Raw genomic sequence first — 20,119 nt, forward strand, 5'->3', positions numbered from 1 at the left:
AAGAAGGGACACTCTTGGCTAGCAAAAATTGCCTAAGCCTCCCCATCGGCATTCCCCGGTAGGGGTGCCTCAAGCAACAAGTGATAAACTTGCCCCACCTGAAAGCAGAGTAGCAAGATCTGGGAGGGTGTATCTCCTAGGTAATACCCAGGCGGCGTACCTCAGTCCGACAAGCACTGGGTCAGTTCCTTATCTCCTAGGTAATACTCAGGTGGCGTACCTCAGGTACTGGGTCAGTTCCTGGCCCTGCACTTGTTGGGCTCATTGTCAAGAATGGCTTTGGTGTAAGAAAAGTATCCTGATACTAAATCTGACCTTTATTAGACACCATTTTCATGTACTACAAATCATGTTTTATTGGCATTGGTTATGAATGAAAGACCTAAGGATGGGTAAGAAGACACATCACAAATAAATTATGATTATCAAGATTCATAAAAATAGATTTGCATTAAGAGGAATCATGAATAAATATTGCCTAACATCTCACCAGGTGAAAATCAGTAGGTTTTAAATAAATGGAAAATATTATAGTGATACTAAATCTGACCTTTATTTCTCTAGATTAGACATCGTTTTCATGTACTATAAATCATATTTTATTTTTATTAGTTACTTACAGGGCTACCTGGCATTGCTCGGGAATCTATAAACAATGAAAAAATTGAAGTTGATTTTGAACATACGAGGGGCGTGCAATAAGTAATGTCCCTGACCCACTTCCCATAGCAGTAGAGCAACGAAACTTGGCACAGTTATTAGTCTTTCTCTACATAGAAACTATCCAGAGTTATGCATTTCTCCCATCGTTTGATGCAGCTCTGGAGACCGTTTTTGTAGAACACCACAGGTTGGTCCTCCAACCACGACGTGACTTCAGAAATCAAGGCTGCATCATCTGGAAAACGCTTTTCTTTCAAAAACAACTTCATGGCTGGGAAGAGGTGAAAGTCATAGGGTTCAAGGTCAGGAGAGTAGGGAGGATGGGGAAGGATTTCATAACCACATGCCCGTGCTTCTGATCTGGTGACATGTGAGTTGTGGACCGGAGCATTGTCCTGCAGGAGGAGGGTACCTTTGCTGATCTTGCCCCGCCTCTTGATTTTGATAGCTTCCCTTAATTTCCTCAAAAGTGAAGCATAATAGGCTCCTGTAATTGTGGTACCCTTTGCCAGGAAATCTGTCATCACTACTCCGTCCTAGTCCCAGAAAACTGTGAACATGACCTTGCCAGCGGAGGGCTGCACTCTTGCCTTCTTTGGAGGTGGTGAGTCCAAGTGCTTCCACTGCATTGACTGGGCTTTGGTCTCTGGATCATAGTGATGGACCTAGGTTTCATCCTGTGTAATCAGTCTTTTGAAAAACTGGCTCATCTTCTTTGCACATCTCCAAATTCATCCTTGAGCACTTAACGCGTTCTCGCTTTTGGAATGGTGTGAGCAACTTGGGAATCCATCTGGCAGACACCTTATGCATATGCAAATGGTCATGAATGATAGTTTCCACAGACCCTGTACTAATTTTGACATCTTGGGCTATTTGGCGAATAGTAATGCTCCGATCTTCCAAAATGGCAGCCTCAACTTGACGGACAGATGCCTCATCAATGGCAGAAGGGGGGGGGGGGCGACCAGGTCTGGGAGCTGTTTCCACAGACTTCCGGTCATGTTTGAATTCACGATGCCAGCGTTTTACAAGGTCATATGATGGGGCATTATCACCATAAGTTTCTTTCATTTCATCAAAAGTCTTCTGTGGTGTGCGTCCTTTCAAATACAAAAACCGGATCACTGCTCGACATTCAACAGGCTCCATTTCACACCTGACTCAGTTCAAACACCTGTAAAACAGAAACCACAATTAGTTCAGAGCTGTAATTTGCCAAATAATCCGTAGAGATATAAATCATTGCACATGCAAAATTTCAGCTAAATCAGACAACTGGAAGTGGGTCAGGGGCATTACTTATTGCACGCCCCTCATATCTGTTATTCTTAGGATAGAAGAATTTTTAATGTCTATGTATCATTTGCTATTTCGAGCAAAAGAATATTTTACCTACCCTAGGACGGGTATTACACATGTATGAAATAATTGTACCTTCCCTAGGATACACAATTTACAGCACGTATATGAAATAATTTTACCTTTGCGAGGACGGGTAATGTACAACACATAAATAATTTTACCTTTGCGAGGACGGGTAATGTACAACACAAAAATAATTTTACCCACCATACGACGGGTAATTTAATTACATATATACAACAATTTAACATACTCTCGATAGGTATGTTAGAACATATATGAAATAATTTATCTTCCAACCAATGCAACTATAATTAAAAAAAAAAAAAAAAAATTAGGTTATTTTTAGAAAATGGTTTATAAGGCTTTCTAAATTAATACATAAATACATTGTCTTGGTTAATGACTAGGCAACCCTTGCTTCACTATAAATTTCAACATTACTGGGTCTCTTTCCTTCCTCACTATCAACACTATAATTTTAAGAAAAATTATGTCACTTTTTGGACGACGTCACAGCAGGATTTTCACATTAATACATAAATACATTGACACGGTTAGAATTGTCAGTTTAAACAAGATGGGTAAGAAGACACATCACAAATAAATTATGATTATCAAGATTCGTAAAAATAGATTTGCATTAAGAGGAATCATGAATAAAAATTGCCTAACATCTCACCAAGAGAAAATCAGTAGATTTTAAATAAATGAAAAATATTATAGTGATACTAAACCTGACCTTTATATCTCTAGATTAGACACCGTTTTTTTTTTTTTTTTGTTTTTTTTTTTTTGGGGGGGGGGGGTTCATGTACTATATGAATCATATTTTATTGGTTATAAATGAAAAACACAGAATTGTCAGTTTAAACATTTGTCCTCTTAACCCTGTTGTGCTGAGTGTCATCTTTCCTTTTTATATTACAGCAGTAATCTGCCAACATGATAGGGTTCAATTCTCCTTTAAAACGCTTTTCCATCGCTGAAATATCCTCATGGAATCTCTTGCCATGTTCATCACTCATATCTCTGCAAAATTCTCGAAAGTGACAATTTTGCAAAAATTGTACCGCATTCGACAAAAAAGAAGTCCAGAAATAAATTTTCCATGCAATTATGCATATAAAAATGGCGACAGATATTCTTTACTTTTTTTTAGCGTTGCACAGTGTAATAATTCTTCAAAGAAACCAAAATTATGCTTCACAACTGTGTTCCGAATTTTATTATGATCGGTTCATTAGTTTAGGAGTGAATCCAGTACATACACAGCCTTCTATAAATTGTTTCTATATAAATTTCGTTTTCTCTATATTTAAACTGCTATTTTCGTGTTCACTCATTTATTTTATTTTATTCTCAAATCTTTTTTCTTCCAGTTCGAAGCTTTGTCACTGGCAGATAATTGGTAGCGCCGAAAACGATACAATTGTCCTTCAATTTCTGCTCTCGAATTTTGGCCAGAAAAGTTCAAACTGTGAAACAGAGTACATTGCCGTCCACGAAGGTAAAAAGGAAAAGAAGATCTTGCAGTTAGGCTGCTGCTGATTTCAAACAAATTTCACAGAATTTTTAGCATATATTCTAGTACATTTACAATTATCTATATAAATAAAACAGTAGGTGTATGTGTATATGTGTCTGTGTGTCTGTGTGTAAATACTTAACTGATAAATTCTTAAACTATTGGTCACATACCACTGAAATTAACAGGAAATATTAATCATACACCAAGGGTGGTTTATAATGAGTAAAATCTTTGTTTGGGTGGATCAATAACGCATATATTGGCAAGTTGAAATCCAACTTGCCAACATATTTCTGCTACTTCTCCAGATGGGAAAATTCATTTGTAGCTTGAAGTGGTTTAATTTTAAATCTTTCTTATTTATTGGTGGTTCAAATGGTAGAGAACGTGTTTGGGGCGCTAAATGTTTTTTTTTGTTTTTTTTTTTTACATAGGCATCACCACTTATCAAAGCCAAGAGGCCACTCAAGGATAAGGGTTAAAGAGTGTACAGTAGACATTGGACAATATAGTAATCATTAGTAATGAAAATTTGGTAAATTTGATAACTTATATAGAACGGCTCATCAAGAACTTATTTACGTTAGACTTGAAGACAACCATATTGTAGTCAGCCGGAAAGCAGGAAAACGGAAGACAATTCCACAGGCGTGCAGTTCTAAGAGAGAAGCTTTGTTCACGGAATCTACGTTTAGGTTTAGGCACAGATAAAGAGTTGGGGGAATTATTGATAGTGTGTACAGCTAGACGAGTGTTTCTTGTGAAAGTATGGCAAGGGGGGACCATAGATTGAAGCTCAGTTGAACACCTTCCATGAAAATAACGATACATCAGAGACAAACTCGCAACATCTCTTCTGTGAGATAGAGGTTGCAAGGAAGAGAAAAGGACATCTCCTACGAGGCTACAAAGTCTATTTTGAACTCTATCAAGGCAGGACAAGTCCTTTCTAGCAGCTCCTGCCCAGATGTGGCAACAATATTCCATCCTTGGACGTATCTGGCTCTTATATAGATAGAGATTTGCATCAGCAGTGAGATATTTACCGGATCGATAGAAAGATCCCACCATTTTTCCAGCGGCCTTGGCAACAGATTTGATGTACGATTCTAACTGATGGCATCCATGTCATGTTTTTTTTTAAACTTTTGAAACCAGTACTATATATATATATATATATATATATATATATATTGGGTACAATGTAAGAGAACTGTCTCTGTAATAATAAATACGAAATGTGAATGAATTAAAATATAGTTAAGCGTATTTTACGACCGGACATGGCCGAGTGTTCCTTCTCCCCACTAGTATTTAGAATACATTTGTGTGCGTACCTGTTCACACAGCGATTGTCAGTAGTTCATCTCCAATGTACGTGGTTGCAATGGTAGTATATATGACGTAACAGATAAAGTACTTAGTAAAACTCGATTGTAAATGAATACAACTGCGAATTATTTAAGACTTTTAATTGATCATTGCTGATGGAATGAGAACACGCGACCTCCATGGATTAAATAAAAGGTTCGAAATTCCATACAGATTCCTGAGTTTGACAAAAAGATATCCGAGTTCGGCAAATAACACCTGAAGAAGATCGGAGGTTACATCGATCGACACGTTGCATGAATACAATTCAAGATGAAAACAGTAGCCTGAATAATACAATTTTTTTTTATTATTTCATCGCTAAAAAAGTACTCTCAGCAACGTTTATGGTTTTAATTTTTTTGTATGGTTTAACATTTTGAGGTGAGATGTTTTACTAATAATAATTCCTATGCATAAACACTAGAAGGAAGGTACTATTTTATAGAAATAAACATATTTGTAAATGAAGTAATTTTTCTTGGTGCTATTTTTTAAGATGATTAGTATTATACTATATATAAAGTATATAGGAAAAAAGACGTTGATTAGCTTTCCTTTAATAACATTAACATCAAATATTCACGTTGATATCATAATTTAAATTTCAGATCAAAGTTTGTCCAATCCGATCCAAAAGTTTTGCCAAGATGAAACCCAAACGATCCGATCCCAAACAAACGCTCTTCATGTATTGGCATTGTCGAATTCTTCGAGATTTTCATTCATGGCTAAATTCCAACTGATCTCAGGTAAATATTAATTCAATTCACGGATTTGCCCTCATTGTAAACAGTGACGACCCAAAATTGCCTGACTTATCCATTTTAGTCATAAATGCCCAACAGTCTTTGTTTCATCACAGTTATATGATAAGCACACGAAGGGCAAAACTATTAATAACACTGACACATATTCCTCTAGGCACTCCACTGTTTTATACTGTGAAGATCATCTTCCGTTTAGAATTATTCTATGTTTTTTTTTTGGGGGGGGGGTCATCACTTATCAAGGCCTGAAGGCCGCTTGAGAATAAGAATTAATGAGCGTACGGTGGTCGCCGAGACAAGACCGTAGTGATCATTAATGGTGAAAATTGTGTAAAATTAGATTATTCAAGGGTAGAGTTCAATAAGAACTTGTTTACATTGGACTTGAAGACAACTAAAGGTTTTTTATGGTTGTTGTTTTTTCTGGCGGCGACTTCATTATTCGTCTATTTTATTGGTGAGCTCTATTTATTTTATTCCTTGCTTTTTTCATCCGTTCATTTGTTTCTCGTTTTCAAATTATTTATTTATTTGTTTATTTTTAAAATTTATGTTAATATAGTCAAATTAACAGTTGGTGAAAAAATATACAGGCTTATTTATATGATTTAAATGAAGGTTATATACTGGAAGTCATATTTTCACGCTAACCCGGAGTCTGAAGTAATTACACAGGCAAAGGTTTTCATATCTATATATAAACTTAATTTCGATGGTTGTCATTCTTTCATTTGGGTTGTTTATCTTTTCCTCAATACTACAATATAAATATATTTTATAAGTTTATATGCTTCGCTGCAGAGAAGGTTTTCTAAACCATCTGTCCTCCATTGAGTACTCTTTAATAATCACACGGGTTTTATTGGATTTACATCTGAGAAAACCAATCTATACAATCATTATATATATATATATATATATATATATATATATATATATATATATATATATATATACATATTCAGTACATATATATATATACATATTCAGTATATATATATATATACATATTCAGTATATATATATATATATACATATTCAGTATATATATATATACATATATACATATTCAGTATATATATATATATACATATTCAATATATATATATATATATATATATATATACATATTCAGTATATATATATATTCAGTATATATATATATATATATATATTCAGTATATATATATATATATATATATATATATATATATATATATATATATATATATAGTATATTAAGTAATGTGATTTATAATTTAAAAATTAAAAAAAAATTTTTTAATTTAAAAATCAAATTTTAATTAAATTAAAAATCAGTTTCATAAGAAGGAACAACAACAAAGTCAATTATCTGTACGATCGTTTCGGAAATCCGTGCTTTTTATTTGTGGTATACATGAAGTCACGTAGAACAATTATACATAGTTTTTTTGGTAAGCACGGTCTCCTCATCAGCAAATTTAGGAGGATTTCTATTGAATTGAAAAGACACCAAAAATAAACCTAGCATTAAAAGTAAGGCAGATGAATCTGAAAAATTGAAGTAAAAGGTTTGGATTTAAAATTTATAAGAAAATTAGTATAGGTTAGAGATAGAAATGAGTAGAAAAAATATATATTTTTTTTGAATTTACATAATAAATTTGATTTAAAAATATATAGATATAGTTACCTTTTAGTTTTTCTTTTTTTGAAATCAGGAACTGTATTTAAAGTAGTCATTTAGATGTTTGCTATAGCTTTTTATTTTATTGAATGATGAATTTTAAAAGGGCGACGCTCGTGCAGTAAATTGTTTCCGTTAGCGTATTTTGATTTAAAGACGCTACAGTTAATATCTATAGAGAGAGAATATTTATTTTGCAAGTTTTTAAGGGGAGATAATTATCATGTGTTATTGGCTTTATTTCTTATTTGATTTACTAGTCTAAGGGCGGTAATTGGTCTAACTTAATTTATTAAAAAAAAAAAAAAAGTAATCTATTTTTACTAATGAGTAATTTTTAATGATTTAAGGTGGTTTATATTTATTAAATTTAAACCAACGTTTATGATTACATGATAGAAGCTCATGTCTTGAATTTACTAGTTTGGTTGTGCTTTTTATATCTTCATATTTTAAAATTTTTAGGGTTTCTTTTGTACATAATGTACAAAATTTATCTCCTGGTTTATATGATTTGCAAGTCTCAATTATTTGCCATTTTAAGTTGAAAGAAATATTGCTATTTTTTAGTTGCCAAATATAGTTGGATAGAGTAGTTTGGTTTGATAGAGAGTTATTTTTAAAAGAATGTTTGTGCGTTGAAATTCTATGTTTTATTGGGCCAGATGTGGAACCAATATATATTACCTCTTGATTATTATGATTATTTTCCGTTAGGTCTATTGTTGGATTATAATGTGGTGGGTTGGTTAGTAATTGATTGGTAGATTGATTTAAGTTGGTGTTATTATTTAATCTGGTAGTTGAGTTATGGCTGTTGATAGGTTCTTGTATATTTGGAGTTTTTGATACTGTGCAGCTATAGATAGCATTTTTAATTTTACATGAGCCTTGTAGGGGACATTTATTTTTTCTTCTACAGTTACAGTCCGATGTATTTTGTATAGTTGTATTTTGTAGTTTATTAATTTTATTATTATTAGAGCTAATTATTTTCTGATGAAGGTTAGGCATAGTAGAGTAAGAGACTTTAATTGTGTTCTTATTGAAAATCTTATTATATCTATGGGGGGCTTTAAAGTTCTTATCTAATATTTTAAAAAATTCTCTAGCTATGTTTGTTTCTAGGTTTTTGGAATACGGGGGGTTGAACCATAGGATCTCCTTGTGTCTATTCTTACGTTTGCGGGTTTTAGTTTGTTGTTTATTTATATTATTATCTAATATTTGTAGTTTGGTTTTATCTTTTTTTGTCTCCTGGTTATTTTTCTTAACTCGTATACGGGAAGACATTGCCATATTATATGTTATTACGCTCTTAATAGGTTTATTTTTAATGCAGTTTATGTTTCTATCATTTTCATTTATGAATTTAATTTGTGAATTATATCCAGAGTTTTTAAGGGCTTCATTATAGTATTTTTCATTTTTGGTAAATATTGATTTAGTAGAAGACAGTCTAGAAATTCTTAGAGCGATATTGGGAACTATTGATTTTAATATTGATTTAGGGTGGTTTGATTGATTGTGGACATATAGAAGTGATTGGTTAGGTTTATGGTATGGTTCAAAGGTAGAATTTTCAAGATTTAAGGTTATGTCTAAGAAATTAACAATTTTTTTATTAGGGTCTATTTTTATACTAAGTCCATAATTTTTAAATAATTTATGTAGAGCTTTAATTGCTTTTTCATAATTTTTATTAGTTGAATTCGTTATGAAAAGTGCATCATCTCTATATAGCCCTCCTTCAAGTTTGAATTGTTTATGGAGTATACAATGTATTTCATTTAAAAGGAAAAGGCCAACTAGATCAGTGACCTGAGTCGAGTCCGTCGATCCCACTAAAATGTTGAAGTGGTTAGGGGTATTTTTCCTGGTCCAATATTTATTATCAAATGTTATTAAAGACTGTCTAGCTATAAGTATTAGTTTAGTTTCGTCTTGAGTTATATTAGTTAATTTTCGTGCCATTAATAGAGATTTATTAAGTAGGATAGGTGATATAGATTGGTAATATGATTCAATGTCAAAAGAAAGAAATTTAATATTATTTTTATTTTGAATATTAGAAAACCAGTCGATTACTTGGTTGGAAGATTGCCATAGTGGGTATTTTATTATGGATTTAATTTTGGGGATAATTCTATCTAATATGTTTTTACTAACCAGTCCTATATCTGATTTCGAGGGGCAAATGAGTCTAATAGTAGGGTTAATATTGAAGCTGTGTTTGTGGTCTTTTAAAGAAAATCTCGGGGTACCTGGTAGCGTTATTTCTGTGTATTTATCTATTTTAAGTTTAGTTCAAATGTTTTTTGCATTATTATTTATTTTATTTAGTGCTGATTTATTAGTAGTTTTATAATTTTTATTAAGTTCTTTATATATTAGATTTTTATATTGTAAAACCCGCAAACGTAAGAATAGACACAAGGAGATCCTATGGTTCAACCCCCCGTATTCCAAAAACCTAGAAACAAACATAGCTAGAGAATTTTTTAAAATATTAGATAAGAACTTTAAAGCCCCCCATAGATATAATAAGATTTTCAATAAGAACACAATTAAAGTCTCTTACTCTACTATGCCTAACCTTCATCAGAAAATAATTAGCTCTAATAATAATAAAATTAATAAACTACAAAATACAACTATACAAAATACATCGGACTGTAACTGTAGAAGAAAAAATAAATGTCCCCTACAAGGCTCATGTAAAATTAAAAATGTTATCTATAGCTGCACAGTATCAAAAACTCCAAATATACAAGAACCTATCAACAGCCATAACTCAACTACCAGATTAAATAATAACACCAACTTAAATCAATCTACCAATCAATTACTAACCAACCCACCACATTATAATCCAACAATAGACCTAACGGAAAATAATCATAATAATCAAGAGGTAATATATATTGGTTCCACATCTGGCCCAATAAAACATAGAATTTCAACGCACAAACATTCTTTTAAAAATAACTCTCTATCAAACCAAACTACTCTATCCAACTATATTTGGCAACTAAAAAATAGCAATATTTCTTTCAACTTAAAATGGCAAATAATTGAGACTTGCAAATCATATAAACCAGGAGATAAATTTTGTACATTATGTACAAAAGAAACCCTAAAAATTTTAAAATATGAAGATATAAAAAGCACAACCAAACTAGTAAATTCAAGACATGAGCTTCTATCATGTAATCATAAACGTTGGTTTAAATTTAATAAATATAAACCACCTTAAATCATTAAAAATTACTCATTAGTAAAAATAGATTACTTTTTTTTTTTTAATAAATTAAGTTAGACCAATTACCGCCCTTAGACTCGTAAATCAAATGAGAAATAAAGCCAATAACACATGACAATTATCTCCCCTTAAAAACTTGCAAAATAAATATTCTCTCTCTATAGATATTAACTGTAGCGTCTTTAAATCAAAATACGCTAACGGAAACAATTTACTGCACGAGCGTCGCCCTTTTAAAATTCATCATTCAATAAAATAAAAAGCTATAGCAAACATCTAAATGACTACTTTAAATACAGTTCCTGATTTCAAAAAAAGAAAAACTAAAAGGTAACTATATCTATATATTTTTAAATCAAATTTATTATGTAAATTCAAAAAAAATATATATTTTTTCTACTCATTTCTATCTCTAACCTATACTAATTTTCTTATAAATTTTAAATCCAAACCTTTTACTTCAATTTTTCAGATTCATCTGCCTTACTTTTAATGCTAGGTTTATTTTTGGTGTCTTTTCAATTCAATAGAAATCCTCCTAAATTTGCTGATGAGGAGACCGTGCTTACCAAAAAAACTATGTATAATTGTTCTACGTGACTTCATGTATACCACAAATAAAAAGCACGGATTTCCGAAACGATCGTACAGATAATTGACTTTGTTGTTGTTCCTTCTTATGAAACTGATTTTTAATTTAATTAAAATTTGATTTTTAAATTTAAAAAAATTTTTTTTAATTTTTAAATTATAAATCACATTACTTAATATTGAATTAGCTCTAGGACATTTAACTATCGAGCTTATTATATATCTAAATTACAACGAGCATTTCCTGTATTTTAATTAAACTAGTAATTTCACTATTACATTAAAATACACTTAGCTCTTTAGACTATTATTCTAATCTCCTTTAAATTATATATATTTAGTATATATATATATATATATATATATATATATATATATATATATATTTAGTATATATATATATATATTAGTATATATATATATATGTATTTAGTATATATATATATATTAGTATATATATATATGTATTTAGTATATATATATATATTTAGTATATATATATATGTATTTAGTATATATATATATTTAGTATATATATATATTTAGTATATATATATATTTAGTATATATATATGCATATATATTTAGTATATATATATATTTAGTATATATATATATTTAGTATATATACATATATTTAGTATATATGTATATATATATTTAGTATATATATATATATATATTTAGTATATATATATATATATATATATATATTTAGCATATATATAGATATATATTTAGTATATATTTAGTATATATATATATATATATATATATAGTATATATTCAGTATATATATATATTTTTAGTATATATATAGTATATATATATATTTAGTATATATTTAGTATATATTTAGTATATATATATATATATTTAGTATATATTTAGTATATATATATATATATTTAGTATATATTTAGTATATATATATATATTTAGTATATATTTAGTATATATATATTTAGTATATATTTAGTATATATGTATATTTAGTATATATTTAGTATATATATATTTAGTATATATATATATATATATTTAGTATATATACATATATTTAGTATATATATATATATATTTAGTATATATATATATATATTTAGTATATATATATATATGTATATATATATATTTAGCATATATATAGATATATATTTAGTATATATTTAGTATATATATATATATAGTATATATTTAGTATATATTTAGTATATATATATATATATAGTATATATTTAGTATATATATATATATATATTTAGTATATATATAGTATATATATATATTTAGTATATATTTAGTATATATATATATATATATATATATATATATTTAGTATATATTTAGTATATATATATATATTTAGTATATATTTAGTATATATATATATTTAGTGTATATTTAGTATATATATATATATTTAGTATATATTTAGTATATATATATTTAGTATATATTTAGTATATATTTAGTATATATATATATTTAGTATGTATTTAGTATATATATATATATATATTTAGTATATATTTAGTATATATATATATTTAGTATATATTTAGTATATATATATATATATATTTAGTATATATATATATTTAGTATATATATATATTTAGTATATATTTAGTATATATATTTAGTATATATATATTTAGTATATATTTAGTATATATATATTTATTATATATTTAGAATATATATATATATATATATATATTTAGTATATATATATTTAGTGTATATATATACATATTTAGTATATATTTAGTATATATATATTTAGTGTGTATATATATATTTAGTGTATATATATATATATTTAGTGTGTATATATATATATATTTAGTATATATATATATTTAGTATATATATATATATATTTAGTATATATATATATTTAGTATATATATATTTATTTAGTATATATTTAGTATATATATATATATATATATATATATTTAGTATATATTTAGTATATATATATATATTTAGTATATATTTAGTATATATATATATATTTAGTATATATATATATACATATATTTAGTATATACATATATATATATTTAGTATATATATATATTTAGTATATATTTAGTATATATATATATATATTTAGTATATATTTAGTATATATATATATATATATATATATATAGTTAGTATATATTTAGTATATATATATATTTAGTATATATTTAGTATATATATATATTTAGTATATATTTAGTATATATATATATATATTTAGTATATATTTAGTATATATATATATATATTTAGTATATATTTTGTATATATATATATATATATATATTTAGTATATATGTAGTATATATATATTTAGTATTTTTAGTATATATATATATATATATTTAGTATATATTTAGTATATATATATATATATATATATATATATATATATATATTTAGTATATATTTAGTATATATTTAGTATATATTTAGTATATATATATAGTATATATATAGTATATATTTAGTATATATATATATATAGTATATATTTAGTATACATATATATATAGTATATATTTAGTATATATATATAGTATATATTTAGTATATATATATATACATTATATATATATACATTATATATATAATATATAATATATATATATTATATATATAATATATAATATATATATTATATATAATATATATATATATATTATATAATATATATATTATATGTATTATATATATATTATATAATATATATATATTATATATTATTAAACTATCAATCACATTACTAAATATATATATTTATATATATATATATATATATATATATATATATATATATATTAAGTAATGTGATTTATAATTTAAAAGTTTTAAAAAATTTTTAAATTTAAAAATCAAAATTTAATTAAATTAAAAATCAGTTTCATAAGAAGGAACAACAACAAAGTCAATTATCTGTACGATCGTTTCGGAAATCCTATACCAATTTTCTTATTAATTTTCTTATAAATTTTAAATCCAAACCTTTTACTTCAATTTTTCAGATTCATCTGCCTTACTTTTAATGCTAGGTTTATTTTTGGTGTCTTTTCAATTCAATAGAAATCCTCCTAAATTTGCTGATGAGAAGACCGTGCTTACCAAAAAAACTATGTATAATTGTTCTACGTGACTTCATGTATACCACAAATAAAAAGCACGGATTTCCGAAACGATCGTACAGATAATTGACTTTGTTGTTGTTCCTTCTTATGAAACTGATTTTTTATTTAATTAAATTTTGATTTTTAAATTTAAAAAATTTTTAAAACTTTTAAATTATAAATCACATTACTTAATATTGAATTAGCTCTAGGACATTTAACTATCGAGCTTATTATATATCTAAATTACAACGAGCATTTCCTGTATTTTAATTAAACTAGTAATTTCACTATTACATTAAAATACACTTAGCTCTTTAGACTATTATTCTAATCTCCTTTAAATTTATATATATATATATATATATATATATATATATATATATATATATATATATATATGTAGTAATGTGATTGATAGTTTAAAATTAAAATTTAAAATTAAAAATCTGTTTCATAAGAAGGAACATAACAAAGTCAATAATTTGTATGATCGTTTCGGAAACGATGTTTTTATTGCGATAGACATTAAGTCATGGACAATAATTTTGACATATAGTTTGTTTTTTTAAACAAAGTCTCCTATCAGCAAAAGTATTGGGTGGGTTTTTATATATATATATATAAAAGACATATATATTTGCATTACCACCAGCATTTTTTTTCTTGTATTTTAATCAAATTAGTAATTTTACTATCACAGACTGTTTTGATCTATCAAAGCTCAGTGAGGTCAGACCAACAACTGTCTCAAGCGAGGATCAATGCTCCGCAACCGTATAGACCAGGGGTTCTCAAACAGGGCCCACCTGGATCCTAGGCGTCCATGGAATATTTGTGGAGGTCCACAGACAATATATAATAAACTGGAGCTCCACAATGATAATTTGGTGGTCCATGAATAAAACTAATTTATAACAGTTGTTATTATTAAAAATTTAATTTATACTGTAATTTTGGTTTGATATGAAAAAAGCTGAAGTAGACATTCCAACGAATTTGAATGTATTTTCTAGATTTTCAAAAATTTACATAAAATTTCCTTGAAAGCAATAAAAAAATAAATAAAAAAAAGTGATAGGAGCTGAATTTAAATATGCACTGCAGGCAGTCAGTTCTTTTCCTATTATATTATCTGTCTGATATTTGCCCTCCCATACTATTACCAATAGTTATGAGAGGGATCCAATAATAAAAAAGAAGAAAAAAGGGGTCCATGGGTAAAACAAGGTTGAGAACCACTGGTCTAAACGATAATCAGTACTTCTAACATCTGGGTCATGATATGGCTGTTACTAAGTGCCTTTTAGTGATGTCGTGCAAAATCCGTTCCTTTCAACTGCTAACATAATTGGCGTATTTACATATGCTCTGCTTTATGTAGGAAGATGATTTGCTATATTTCATTTCATTTAGGTTTTCAATTTTATTTTGATTACCAGATCCCGATTTGAATTACGAAGCCTCAAAATCAGCCACAAAGCAAAAGCGTTTTTTTTCATCTCCGGATTTTTTCAATCAAAGTGAAAGGTAAGGTACTTCTAATATATAAAGTAAAGTCAGTCCCTTTCTCAATTTTTTTTTTGTTTTTACAAAATCGATATTTGATTCTGGTTCGCCACTTATTTTGCTCCATCGTGACAGCATGTTGTTAAGGACAATAAAATGCAATCTAATAATTTATCAACTCACTATATCTGTCTCCATTTTTTTTCAAACTGCATCTTTGTCACAGTCCTGGTAATAACAAAATTTGGAAACCGCAAGAATCGATTTAAAAGAAAACAATGGCATCTACTGACTATTTTGTCGATTTCAACTAAAAGCAAAGATTTCTGCTTAAGTACTTAGATATTACCCAAATTATTAAAAATCACGAGTTTTCGATTTTTATCGTAAAAACCCTTTGCCATATTTCTTTGGGAACACGTGACATAATAACAAAGGAAGTAACCCAGTTATGCTAAAAACAAAGCAAATTGCTCGTATTTATGATTGTTAATGCACAATTTATTAAAAAGTTCGCAATAGATACGTGCCATTTACCTCCCCTGGCGATTTTTTAGACAAACATTTTGTTATCACTAATTTTTGGTCAGAAAATGTTTTCATTAATAATTTTTTCTAACGGTATTGTTTTTCGTAATTTCTGGATACATTCATTACTATAACATGACAGACCATTGGTTTGCCTTGAAATTCAATATTAAAAATTTCGAATTTCGCTTTTATAGTGTAGCTGCCCCAAGTCAGTTTAGTGATTCTTCCAATTATAGTTTACTAGCAGGCCACCCGGCGTTGCCCGGTCATAAAATACACATATTATACTTTAATTTGTGCACAAACTACGACATATGCATGCGAGTATTATGTTTTTTTTCTAAACAGTTCACTTCTTGTAAGTAAAAAAAAAATGCTTGAGCTGAGATCGAAACCAAAGCCTAAAGGTAGTGAATCAAATCCGATAACCATTAGGCCAGCTTGACACGTCCTTTAAAAAGTGTTTTTGAATCTAATTATTTTTAACATAAGTAATCCATCATGTGAACCATTCACGCATGAAACAGTTGACAAATGGATAAAAATCTGATGACCCCACCCCCACGTATTAATTTTTCAATTTTGACCCTTTAGTAGCCCTTACAAACACACATTCTCACTTTTATAGATATATAGATAGATTATCCTGTAAAGTATTTGCTGTTATTATTAATTACATTATTCCAGTCACAAAGAGTAAAAAAAAAAAAAAGAATAAAAGGTTAACATCTGTGTGACTGTATTTTTGTCACCACTGCTAAGAGACGTCACTTTTCACTGAGAAACTACTTACATTTCCAAGAGACGAACAGCTATTTCTGTTGGCATTTTCATTTCTAAACGCGCAGACTGAATGGACATGTCTTTAACTATTTTCAGCTGACATTTATTTTTAAACTTTCTTTTATTTAATTTAATTTTTTTTTTTTTTAGTGCAATGTTTGTCCATTGGGTTATCAAAGCAGCAGAGAAAAAAGAAAAAGTTATCTTCGAATTGGCTTTCTCAGGAATTCCACGGACCTATAATTGTGATATGGCATCAATTACAGTGTACGACAGTGAAACAGGTAAGTGTTATATATTGGGACCCTACGCTGGCAGGTAGAGATTATGTTAACTAGTATAAATTTCGGGAGTGTAACATTAAATACATGTTGGGCCAACCTGGTGGTGAACGGAGATGGACTCAGTGCACCTAGCATGATTGATGCGAGGATTCAGAGATCGGCTCGCCAGAAGCTGGTGTTAAATCATTAGATAGAAATTATACCATGTGTTCAACACAGAGTTACAAAGCAGCGTTGGCCTTCGGGACAAGATTGAAAATCTTTTGTTTTTTTTACTTAATTGTATTTACAAAATTTTAAAAGCAATAAAATATATAAACAAGATCAAAGTGTAGTATCTGTTCTTCAGATGCTGCACTTCTATTTCTTGTTCTCTTTCGGTGGAGGAGAAATCCTTCACGACTGAGACAATTCTTATTTTTGTACCTTTTCTCCACGTTAAAAAACGACCCTGGTGTCTAACTCTGTCCCGTGGGGAGGCATAGTAAATAGGTACAAAGCAGCGTATGACAAGAAAATGGACAAAAATGTTTATATGTTTTGAAAATAAACAACGGAACCAAACATCATGAATAAATACAAGATGGTATGATAAAATTGTCGCTCTTGAAAAAAACGGCATGATACCATTTCCATTTGATGAACACCAGTTTTGTTTTTTGTTTTTTGTCGCAGATCATCTACTAGTTGGCCAGTTCTGTAGAAATCCCAAGAGCAATAGAAGCCTCCTATCATATCTGAAAGTGATACAATGTTCAACAAGTGAGATCGGAGATGTGCTGCTGTACAACTCATGCTCTCTATCGACCCAATTTATGACAACAGGACCATTGCCAGCACCCTCAAAATGCATTGCTGGATTGCCACGAATAACAGGGATGTGCCCAGGGTGATGAAATAATTTTCTGGTCATGGTTATGGTCTTTGGTGTAGTTTCAAATGAGGGACACATCATGTCACCTCACATCTTTCAAGTTGGCTTGAAAGTCAACACCAAAGTGTATCTGGATGTGCTGAGTGTAGTAATCTCCTGATGCAATCAGGTGGTCGCCGGCAGATTCTGGATGTGACAGCAGAACTCGGCGCCAGCCCACAAGTCCAAAGAAACTCAGGCTTAGTTTCAGAAGGAGTGCTACGACTTTGTACCCTTCTCTTACTGGCATTTTCAATTTTCTCCTTTGACCTGTACCCACTGAACTACTTCATTTGGTCATACGTAAAGGACATCACCAACATGACCTCCCACAACACAAAAGCAAACTTGATCGCTACCATCTGCCGAGTATCTGTCGAGTTCACGCAGGTGCTTGTGGAAAAGGCATGCTCCCAGTTTCGAACCGGTATTGAGGCGGTGATTGAAACTGAAGGCAGCTACATTGAATAGATCTACTACATAAGAAAGTTACCTGAATTGATATTTTCAATAAAAGTTTTAACATAAAGCTATAGTGTTTTTTTCTTTGGGGCGACACTTTTATCATTCCACCCTGTATTTGAAAATATAGAAAACGTGAAGCACAAAAACTGTCTCCAAAATGACCAGATTCAGCATTAAATAACCCAAAAAATAGTAGATATGCCGTAAAACGAAACAACCAGCCAAACTAATCACATTGTTTTGTGCAGCTGTCATTTTCTCTGTTCAAGTGTCCTTTTTGCAAACATTTTCTTTTTTCCTTCTTATTTATTTGTATGACATCCGGTCTTCTTGCTTGGATGAGTTTATCTGTTTATACCTCCATGTCCAAAAGGATTTTATGAATTTTGTTTTTCAGCACTGTTTCTGATTTGTGTCTCTAACATTTTTCTGCGTGTCCAAAATATAGTTGTTTGCATAGTTCCCAGTGTACTACCTTCCTCATGTATTTGTATTATTATTATTATTATTATTATCATTATTATTATGTATTCACTAGGAGATATCACCCAATGCATCATCAGAGATTACTTACAGATAATAACCATGGAGTCTGGATAACAACAAGTTTCTCCAGATTTCCAATACACTTCACCTCTTTCGAGAACCTTTGCAAATGATTTTGCGTTATCACAACAGCCGCTTGCCATTGATTTATTACTGTCAAAACTATTGGTTATCACTGAAATTTGATGGCATGGATTTTCCTTAAGATTTCTAGTGTTTTTATGGTTGTTATCTGCTGTCATCTCAGTTTTCCCTTTGATTCCATTTCTTCCAATCTTTTTTTCCAGTTTTCTTTTTTTTTTGGGGGGGGGATCGTTCCAAGTGCTCCTATAATTACTGGTATTATACTGCCTTTCTCCATATTTTATATTCCTCTTAGTTCTCTGGCAAGCTCTGTGTATTTACTTAATTTTTTCCATCTCTTTGATCTTTATCCTGTCGTCTGCTGGGACAATAAAATCTACAATTTGATAGTTGTTTTTTTGTTTTTTTTCCTTTTTATTAATTATTATGACATCCAGTCTTCTTGCTTGGATGAGTTCACCTGTTTGTACCTCCATGTCCGAAAGGATTTTGTGAATGTTGTTTTCCAGTACTGTCTCTACCATTGTGTCTGCAGGTTCAAAATGCAGTTGCTTGCATAGTTCCCAGTGCACTACCTTCACAACACAATCGTTTCTATATTACTCAATTGGAATTCATTATTGAGATGAGTATTATTTATTA

General features: G+C 28.9%; 1 protein-coding gene across 1 annotated transcript in view; it reads left to right on the top strand.

Moving 5' to 3' along the window:
- LOC145259209 (cubilin-like) overlaps positions 1-20,119 on the top strand; it is a 217,986-nt gene that overhangs the window by 191,368 nt on the left and 6,499 nt on the right. The window contains exons 22-25 of the mRNA XM_080117044.1: positions 3,411-3,538; positions 5,542-5,682; positions 15,805-15,892; positions 17,336-17,469. Coding sequence (XP_079973170.1) covers positions 3,411-3,538; positions 5,542-5,682; positions 15,805-15,892; positions 17,336-17,469 — 491 coding nt within the window. The remainder of the gene's footprint in view (positions 1-3,410; positions 3,539-5,541; positions 5,683-15,804; positions 15,893-17,335; positions 17,470-20,119) is intronic.

The sequence above is a fragment of the Euprymna scolopes genome, chromosome 34, assembly GCF_053919585.1.
Source record: "Euprymna scolopes isolate OS-2025 chromosome 34, ASM5391958v1, whole genome shotgun sequence".
NCBI classification, from domain to species: domain Eukaryota; kingdom Metazoa; phylum Mollusca; class Cephalopoda; order Sepiida; family Sepiolidae; genus Euprymna; species Euprymna scolopes.